Source organism: Borostomias antarcticus, assembly GCF_949987555.1.
Source record: "Borostomias antarcticus genome assembly, chromosome: 28".
Lineage (NCBI taxonomy): Eukaryota > Metazoa > Chordata > Actinopteri > Stomiiformes > Stomiidae > Borostomias > Borostomias antarcticus.
Window position 1 is genome coordinate 3,813,883 of NC_140261.1, and position 9,217 is coordinate 3,823,099.

The 9,217-nt window shown below is 53.8% G+C and overlaps 1 protein-coding gene across 2 annotated transcripts in view; it reads left to right on the plus strand.

The window, feature by feature from the left end:
* Nucleotides 1-9,061, plus strand: part of med12 (mediator complex subunit 12) — a 20,447-nt gene extending 11,386 nt beyond the window's left edge. Inside the window, exons 24-44 of one of the 2 annotated variants that reach the window (XM_084459417.1) lie at nucleotides 163-273; nucleotides 390-503; nucleotides 649-785; nucleotides 2,165-2,344; nucleotides 2,576-2,647; nucleotides 2,764-2,924; nucleotides 3,138-3,299; nucleotides 4,016-4,127; nucleotides 4,226-4,315; nucleotides 4,399-4,508; nucleotides 4,747-4,882; nucleotides 5,114-5,263; nucleotides 5,376-5,744; nucleotides 5,952-6,102; nucleotides 6,394-6,608; nucleotides 6,865-6,939; nucleotides 7,093-7,316; nucleotides 7,898-8,096; nucleotides 8,209-8,481; nucleotides 8,562-8,643; nucleotides 8,744-9,061. In XM_084459417.1, the coding sequence (XP_084315543.1) occupies nucleotides 163-273; nucleotides 390-503; nucleotides 649-785; nucleotides 2,165-2,344; nucleotides 2,576-2,647; nucleotides 2,764-2,924; nucleotides 3,138-3,299; nucleotides 4,016-4,127; nucleotides 4,226-4,315; nucleotides 4,399-4,508; nucleotides 4,747-4,882; nucleotides 5,114-5,263; nucleotides 5,376-5,744; nucleotides 5,952-6,102; nucleotides 6,394-6,608; nucleotides 6,865-6,939; nucleotides 7,093-7,316; nucleotides 7,898-8,096; nucleotides 8,209-8,481; nucleotides 8,562-8,643; nucleotides 8,744-8,781 (3,161 nt within the window). In that variant the 3' untranslated portion in view covers nucleotides 8,782-9,061. The remainder of the gene's footprint in view (nucleotides 1-162; nucleotides 274-389; nucleotides 504-648; nucleotides 786-2,164; nucleotides 2,345-2,575; nucleotides 2,648-2,763; nucleotides 2,925-3,137; nucleotides 3,300-4,015; nucleotides 4,128-4,225; nucleotides 4,316-4,398; nucleotides 4,509-4,746; nucleotides 4,883-5,113; nucleotides 5,264-5,375; nucleotides 5,745-5,951; nucleotides 6,103-6,393; nucleotides 6,609-6,864; nucleotides 6,940-7,092; nucleotides 7,317-7,897; nucleotides 8,097-8,208; nucleotides 8,482-8,561; nucleotides 8,644-8,743) is intronic. The other variant, XM_084459418.1, reaches the window with a different exon arrangement.
* The last annotated feature ends 156 nt before the right edge of the window (nucleotides 9,062-9,217 follow it).

Here is a 9,217-nt window from a genome sequence, read left to right on the forward strand (position 1 = left end):
TGTCTGTCTGTCTGTCTGTCTGTCTGTCTGTCTGTCTGTCTGTCTGTGTGTGTGTGTGTGTGTGTGTGTGTGTGTGTGTCTGTGTGTCTGTGTGTCTGTGTGTGTGTGTGTACGTGCGTGCGTGTGTGTGTGCCTGTGCGTGTGTGTGCGCGTGTCTCTCAGCCTGTAGTGAGCAGGACTCCGAGCCCGGAGCTCGTCTCACCTGCAGGATCCTACTGCACCTCTTCAAGACACCTCAGCGAAACCCCTGCCCTCAAGATGGCGCCAAGTCAGGTAGCTAGCACACAGCGGGCAGCTCTCATACACACCTCCCTCTCTGTCTACCTATCAAAATGCTCCATTGCATCACAACACAAACATAAGACTCTGTATGATTTGATTCCGTTCAGATAAATCCTCAGTGGGAATCCGGTCGTCATGCGATCGCCATTTGCTGGCTGCCTCTCAGAACAGCATTGTGGTCGGAGCGGTCTTTGCCGTCCTAAAGGCTGTGTTCATGCTGGGTAAGGCTCCGTGGTCGCTAAAGGCGCCAAAGGCGTGTATCTCTCTATCCATCTCTCAGAGCCCGCAGCCAGTGTGACCCCTGAACCTCGGGGAGGGGGGGGGGGTGAACTTTTGACCCACACTGTCCCTGCTTCCTTCCTCCAGGCGACGCAGAGCTCCGGGGCTCCGGGCTGTCTCACCCCGCCGGCCTCCACGACATATCCGGGGGCCGCACGGTCTCCATAGAAACGGCCAGTCTGGACGTCTACGCCAAGTACGTGCTGAAGAGCATCTGCCAGCAGGTGAGGAACCGAGCTCGCGAGCGGAGCGATACGCACACTCCTCTCCTCCTCTCCGGTGACAAAATAGTCAAAATAACAGGCTGAATACACTATTACACTATCGGGGTTACAAACTCATCATTACCAGACTCTGATTGTTTTTCACTGCCGTTGTTTTCGCGTTTGGAAATACATGGAGGTGAATGAGCCATACTTAGCCGCCAGCTGCATTCACTCCGATGTATTTCCAAACGCGAAAACAACAGCAGTGAAAAACAATCAGAGTCTGGTAATGATGAGTTTGTAACCCCGATAGTCTATTCAGCGTGTTTTTTTGACTATTTCGGTTCTTGAAGTGGTGTTTTTACAGTGAACTTTTAACATTGAAGGCAACGGCCACTTCCGCATCCACACCCCTAATTACGTCAGACTGACCAATATGGCAGCTGAGGTGAATAAGGCGAATGGTTGATGAGCTCGGGGTGTGAGCGGAGTAGTGGAGCCAGCGCTCCATAATTTAGGAAACACGCTCCGGGCCAGAATACATCCAGTCCTCTCTCCAGAGCATGTGAGCGGAGTGAGGAGAAGTAGAGGAAAATGACTCAGACCAGTCAATCTCTCCGCCATTATACACACTTGTAAACACGTGTGCTGCCGGTAGCCCGGCTGGTTTGTAATGGCCTCGGGGCAGCTACAGAGACTTCACACTTTTTTCCCCCTCCCAGACGAAGCTACTGTTTCGTGTGTTATGCTGTGCGTACCCTCCTGTGGCTCGGTTTGCGAAACATCTGTTGCTTCCACGAGAGCCGAGAGTAAAACCCCTAGCTCTGTTCGTTCTCGCCGAGCTCGGAGGACCGACTGTTTTCATATGGTAACATGGACAAATGTACACAGAGCGCTTAAAAGCTTTTCAGTCGCCAGGGGCTCGGTTTTACAGATTATGTGTTTGAGTCATGTCCTCAAAGCGAGCTCTTGTTGTGGAGGCGTATTGTCTAATTATTGTTTACAGGTGCCCTGCCTCAGCTGCTGGACAGCGAAGCTTTTTAACAATCTTCAAAAGACGAAAACCCCATAACTCTGGGTCAGCAGTTCCAAATGTCCCTGGGTGACTTCTCTCTCGTTCTCTCCCTCCCCTCCCCCGTCTCCCTCCTCCCCGTCTCCCTCTCTCCCTCCTTCTCCTCTATCCCTCCTCCTCCCTCCATCTCCCTCGATCCCTCCCTCCTCCCTCTGTCTCCCTTCCTCCCTCCTTCTCCTCTATCCCCCCTCCTCCCTCCTTCTCCCTCGATCCCTCCCTCTGTCTCCCTCCCTCCCTCCCTCCTTCTCCTCTATCCCTCCTCCTCCCTCCATCTCCCTCGATCCCTCCCTCTGTCTCCCTCCCTCCCTCCTTCTCCCTCTCTCAGGAGTGGGTGGGCGAGCGGTGTCTGAAGTCCTTGTCGGAGGACAGCAGTGCCCTGCAGGACCCCGTGCTGGTCAACATCCAGGCCCAGAGGCTGCTGCAGCTGATCTGCTACCCGCACCGCCAGCTGGACAGCGATGACGGGGACAACCCCCAGAGGCAACGCATCAAACGCATACTCCAGGTCCAGACACACTGATGTGCACAGATAGCCTGACACCAGATGATGTGTAAACAAACGGTTTTGTGTATCTAGGTCCACCCACAACTAAAGGCGTATTACAGAGAGCTCTTTGATTACCCCCCTTGTGCAAGAATCAGGTTCCTCCGGTCTCGGATTAGGTTTGTGTGGCTTTACTGCCATCTACTGGCCGAAGCAGGTCTTAACAGCTGTGTCTTGCTCCCCTCGCCTCAGAACATGGACCAGTGGACTATGAGGCAGTCCTCTCTGGAGCTCCAGCTTATGATCAAGCAGAGCACCAACAACGTGAGTCCTCACTTCTGCCCCCCCCGCCCCACCCCTCCCGCCTGAGTGTTGCTCTGTCTTCAGGTCTATGAGGAGCGCGTGGACAAGCTCGTCTGTGTCCCTGTGTGTCCCTCCAGGAGCAGTACTCGCTGTTGGAGAACATAGCCAAGGCCACCATCGAGGTGTTCCAGAAGTCGGCGGAGATGAACTCCAGCAACCCCTCAGGGAACGGATCAGCTGGCGCCGGCAGCAATGTGTCCAACAGCAACAACGCCAGCAAGACCAAGCCAGTGCTAAGGTGCGGTGCGCGCTGCGACTGCGTGCGTTACCCTCCTCGGACCGCTGAACCCAAGCGTGGGGCTCTAACTCTAGAATAAATCACGAAGGAATCATCGGTATCATCGGGAGATTTGCATCAGAGGTTCCGGTTACCCAGTGATGGATGTGTGTCCCTTGTTTTGTCACGGGAATTCTAATAACGTCTTTGTCGTGTCCCCCCCCCCCCCTCCAGTTCGTCGGAGCGCTCGGGGGTGTGGCTGGTGGCGCCCCTGATAGCCAAGCTGCCCACCCAGGTGCAGGGCCACGTCCTGAAGGCCGCGGGGGAGGAGCTGGAGAAGGGCCAGCACCTCGGCTCCTCCTCGCGCAAGGAGAGGGACCGGCAGAAACAGAAAAGGTGACGCTTGCTTTAGCCCCTTGAACCTGCCGTGCCTCAGGGCGCGGCCACCAATGAGCTGTATGTAGCTAAACGGCGCACAGCTGCTGAGAACGCCTTGGGAACGCTAAGTTGATTAGCTACTAGGCTGTCGATGTTAGACTGCTAACGTTAGCACTGAGCGTCATGTTTTTGCAGACTGGAGTATTAAGTAGCCAAGTGAAGACAGCTAGGCAATATTAGCTAGTGCTAACGTTCGCTGTCTCTTCGCAATCTTGCCAAAAAACAACCGTTGTTGTCAGAACAGCCTTTCACAGTCAGACATACTATAGTTTTAGCTAGCCTGTGCCAAAAAAAGTTCACCTTTTTTCAACTATAAAGAGAGCCAAGCGCCCAGGCTCTATTAGTGCTAAAAAGAGCTTGGAGCACAGCTCTCGTCAGCAGCACCTACTCATCGTAAACGATGAGAGAACAGCGCAAACGCATACCTCGTTAGTGGACACGCCCCCGTACTCCGGCACAGCTCTGATTGACACAGGACTGATGAACTTCTCCACCAGAGCACGCCTTAGGAAAATCAAACGAATACTTGAGATATTCCGCTGACAGGGCATTGTCAATATATATATATATATTATTATTTTAATTTTTTTAATTTTTATTTTAAATATATATATGAATAGAGTGACACTCGTCTGTTCGGTCGGTAGACTGACGTCCTCCTCCGTCTGTTCCAGTATGTCTCTGTTGAGCCAGCAGCCTTTCCTGTCTCTGGTGTTGACGTGTCTGAAGGGCCAGGATGAGCAGAGAGAGGGCCTCCTCACCTCCCTCTACAGCCAAGTACAGCAGGTAACAGTCACCTAGCCTCCCCCCCCTCTCCTCCCTCTGAATGGCCTAGCCCACCGGGTCATGTGACCTGACAGGCTGGCTGTGTTTGGTCCCTCCAGATTGTGACCAACTGGAGAGAGGACCAGTACCAGGACGACTGCAAGGCCAAGCAGATGATGCACGAGGCCCTGAAGCTCAGGCTCAATCTGGTGAGGGTCTCCCCGTCTCTCCCCGTGTGTGTGTGTGTGTGTGTGTGTGTGCGCGTGACTAAGTCTTTGTGCTTGTTCCTCAGGTGGGGGGGATGTTTGACACGGTGCAGCGCAGCACCCAGCAGACCACAGACTGGGCCGTGCTCCTCCTGGACATCATCAGCAGCGGCACGGTGGACATGCAGTCCAACAAGTGAGTCTCACACACACACGCAAACGCACGCACACACAAACACTGCTACTGGGTCTATGAAAATCTACATTCAGAAGATGTCCAACACCATTATTCGGCATTTGCCTTGACTGTATATCATTTTTTTTATTTTTTTTTATTAAATGTCTGTCCGTCTGTCTGTCTGTCTGTCTGTCTGTCTCTCTGTCTGTCTCTCTGTCTGTCTGTCTGTCTGTCTGTCTGTCTGTCTGTCTGCCAGTGAGCTCTTCACCACAGTCCTGGACATGCTGAGTGTCCTGATCAACGGTACGCTCGCTGCCGACATGTCGAGCATCTCTCAGGGCAGCATGGAGGAGAACAAGAGAGCCTACATGAACCTGGTCAAGAAGCTCCGGGTAAGCAGGGCCACCCCGCCACTCCCCCAGGCCACGCCTCACAGCCACAGACGGGGTGACCGCTCGGGACCGAAGACACATCTAACTCGGAAGACACTCGGCGACACTATTTTAAGCGATGCCTTGGGGGGAAAAACAGTATTTGGTGCGGTAGATTTTCAAGTGCGGCGAAACGAAGAGTAATCCTCCCTTGGCTGATGAGGTTGCTTCTGTGTGCCGCGACTTTTGCAGAAGGAGCTGGGCGACCGGCAGTCTGAGAGTCTGGAGAAGGTACGGCAGCTGCTGCCCCTCCCCAAGCAGACGCGGGACGTCATCACGTGCGAGCCCCAGGGCTCGCTCATAGACACCAAGGGGAACAAGATCGCCGGCTTCGAGAAGGAGGTGGGGAAGCGCTGTCCCGCAGGATGCCACCTGTATATCTGTCTGCTTTTTTTTTGGGGGGGGGGGGATGGACCTACAGGTGACCCCTCTCATTCCGACTCTCTCCCACCAGGGCCTCCAAGTGTCCACCAAGCAGAAGATCTCCCCGTGGGACGTGTTCGAGGGCCTCAAGCACTCGGCCCCGCTCTCCTGGGGCTGGTTCGGGACGGTCAAGGTCGACCGCAAGGTGACCAAGTTCGAGGAGCAGCAGCGCTTCCTGCTCTACCACACCCACCTGAAGCCCAAGCCCCGCAGCTACTACCTGGAGCCCCTCCCCCTGCCCCCCGAGGAGGAGGAGCCCGCCACGCCCGTGCCCCAGGAGCCGGAGAAGAAGGCGGTGGAGGCGGTGAAGCCGGAGAAGAGCGTGCCGGCGGTGCCGTCCGACTCCAGCAAGAAGAAGCCCAGCAAGAAGAAGAAGACTCCGTCCGCCAGTAAGACCGAGGTGAGAGAGATGTTGATGCTAATGTGCTGACAGGGGCCCGATTTACCAATTTGGTGAACGTTAGCGGGATAAATCCACCGACGAGTAACCGCGGTTCTGCCTATGTAGAAAATCCATAATCCCGTGCATTTTCCGGAGAGTGTGAGGACGCACATGGTCCCAGTTTCATGTTGGAGCTTCATGTCCCCGTCTTCCGCACATCCCCAGGACTATGTGACCCGTACCCAGGGTGGGGTGCCCTATGGGCAGGGAATGCCACCTGAACTCCTCATCGGCCAGCAGAACCACCCCTACAGCAGGATAGGCTACAGCCAGCAGCCCATAGGCATGTACGCCCAGAACCAGCCTCTACCACCAGGTCAGTCTCATCATCATCATCATCATCATCATCAACACTACTAACACCAGCAGGCTGGAACTGTAGCCACTCTCAGTTTGAATGTGAACGTTTGTAAACGCTATACAAATAAAGCTTTGATTGATTGATTGAAACGTGTGTAAACATGTACAAGTCAGAAGCGGTCGCCTTATCCTGACATCGATGATCGGAATCAGCCGTAGCTCCACAGAGCTTTGCCTGGTGACTGCTATGTTGAGCTATGTTATTATTTGACCTCAACCTCAACCCTCTACTCTCTCTCCCCAACAGGTGGCCCCGGGCTGGACACGCCCTACAGACCCGCCCGTAACCCCCCCATGGGCAAGCTCATGCCCACGCGGCCCAACTACCCGGGCATGATGCCCGCCATGCAGGGAGGCATGCCTGGCATGATGGGATTGGACAAGCAGTACCCTATGGGTTACAAGCCCCAGCCAAACATACCACACGGACAGATCCTGCGACAGCAGCTACAGGTCAGACTGGTGAGTCTGCATTTTGTAGACTCCGCTGGTGGGGGGCGCTAGAGAGCAAGATCTGGATTCTGCTCACGGGGTTTATAATTGTCGTATCCGAGTGCCTTAGTAATGCGGTTAACGTCCATGTTAATTGCGGCCTTGAAATATATATCTTCGTGATGTGTTGATAAATGTGTGGTTTTTCTTTTCCTCCCTGTGGAGGGTTATGAACTGTAAGACTGTAGGAACCCCGAAGAGTGACCTGCCCTCTGTCTGTTTTCAGAACCAGAGCATGATGGGACAACAGCTGAGACAGATGGCCCCCAATCCCCAGTACACCTCCATGCAGCCCTCCCAGGCAAGTCATCTCAACCCAACATCAGACCATCACATTTTTTTAATGCGATGAATCAGTAAAAACCAGTACCCTAACCCCACATTAGCTGACATTTTACTTTCGTATCTGTTCTACCGGATCTGTTAGCGTTTGTGTTCTTCTCGCCGCCGACAGAACATCTCCCAGGGCTACACCACGTACGGCTCGCACATCGGGATGCAGCCCCACCCCGCCCAGGGAGGCGGCATCGTCCCGCCCTCCTACCAGAGCTTCCAGGGCTCTCACCCCGCCGCCAGCCCGGCCGTGGTGGACTCCCTCAGGCAGATGCAGCAGAGGCCCAGCGGCTACGTCCACCAGCAGGCCCCGGGCTACGCACACTCCATGCAGAACGCGCAGAGGTTCGCAGACGGGGGGGGGGGCCAGGGGAGGGGAAACGGCAGGCGGGGGCTTTTTTTTACATATTCCAAGCAGGTCACCTGGTCCTCGCTGTGATCATGTCGAGTTGGGACACTCCGGGGGTGGGTGTGTGGGGGGGGGGGGGTCTTCTGACGTGGCTAGCTAGAGAAAATAGAGAGATGAGAGTCTGGGGAGTTTGGTCGGCGGCCAACGTCCAATTAGTAGAAGTGACCGGCTATTATAGTTGTTTCTTATTTGACCGTGAGGTATTCTATAGCTGTGTTCGGAATCGCTCCCTATTCACTATATGCACTATATAGGGCGTCAGCCATTTTGTTTGAAGTGTCCGAATTCTCCACGGAATTTTCGTTCCCTATATAGTCCACTATTTATTACCCACAATTCACCTTGCATTGCACTTACAGTGCATGTACCCTACATTTTCTCCGTTCCCTAGGTAGTTAACTACATGATGAACCCTATATAGGGAAGTGAGGGAACGATATAGGCAGTGAGGGAACGAGGGAGCGATTCCGAACACAGCTTACGTTCCCGCTTCTCTAAATGCGCCTCCCTTCTCCAGGTTTCCCCACCAGTCGATCCAGCAGGCTCCCATCATGCACGGCCTGAGCCACATGGCGGGCCAGGGGGTCCACCCGGGCATGAGGCCAAACCAGATGCTGGCCGAGCAACAGCAGCAGCAGCAACAACAACAACAACAGCAACAACAACAGCAGCAGCAAGCACAGCAACAGCAGTACCTCAGACAACAGGCACTCCGAGTATGCGCCATATCCCAGTCTTTATCTCTGCAAGTCCTAATTCGTTCTTTTTGTTTGTATTTGACCGAGTCCCTTGTGTGCGTTTCCCTGTCCTCTTCTGGCCCGACAACAGCAGCAGGCTCAGCAACAGGCCCAACAACAACAACAACAACAACAACAGCAGGTTCAGCAGCAGCAGCAGCAGCAACAACAGCAGGTCCAGCCCCAGCAGGTCCAGCAGCAACAGCAGGTCCAACAACAACAGCAGGTCCAACAACAACAGCAGGTCCAACAGCAACAGCAGGTCCAACAGCAGCAACAGCAGCAGGTGGCCTCGGCTCAGCCCCCGGCCCAGGCGCAGAACCAGGCCCTGGGCATGCAGCCCCTGCCCCCTCAGCAACCCATGGTAGGTCTCCAGCCCCGTAGGACCGGTTAACACCATACGCTTCCCTGAGAGATGCGCTCACCTGTCGTTTCATGTCTCAGTTCCCTCGACAGGGTATGCAGCAGACTCAACAGCAGCAGCAGACCGCAGCACTGGTCAGGCAGCTCCAACAGCAGCTCTCAAGTAGGCCTTTTTTTTTACCGTCTTGAATTATTTGAGAAGCTTTCTTTCTACATCTTACATTTTCTCACACAACTCACCTTCTCGTTCTGTCTTTCCGTAGATACACAACCCGGACAGAACACCAACTCATATTACTGATAGTGCTTGTGTATATTAGTGTGTGTGGAGGATAGGGAGGACCCTGTATGTGCAGTGTCCCCAGCCCATAGACGGGCAGGTAGATGTGTCCAGTGCCGTGTGCAGGCCCTGTTTGTAGAGGTGTAGGCTCTTAGGGGGGGAACGACTGCGATAGGCCCACAGGATGACCAGACAGAGTCAGGACGACTCGACCACAGAGGCAACATGCTGTTCGATCCATCTCAGTTTCAGTCATGTAATTCCGGAATCCAAGGAGGGATCGTGCTGTGAAATATAATGATCATGGAGAATAATGGAAAAGTTTATGTAAAAAAGAAGTACAAGAAATTATAAGAATGGAATTTTTTATTTTATTTCAATTTGTACAATTTTTCAGTTTCGTGTATTTCTCATTAAAAAAAATCATGTCAGTTTTTATGTCTTGTATTTGTTAAAG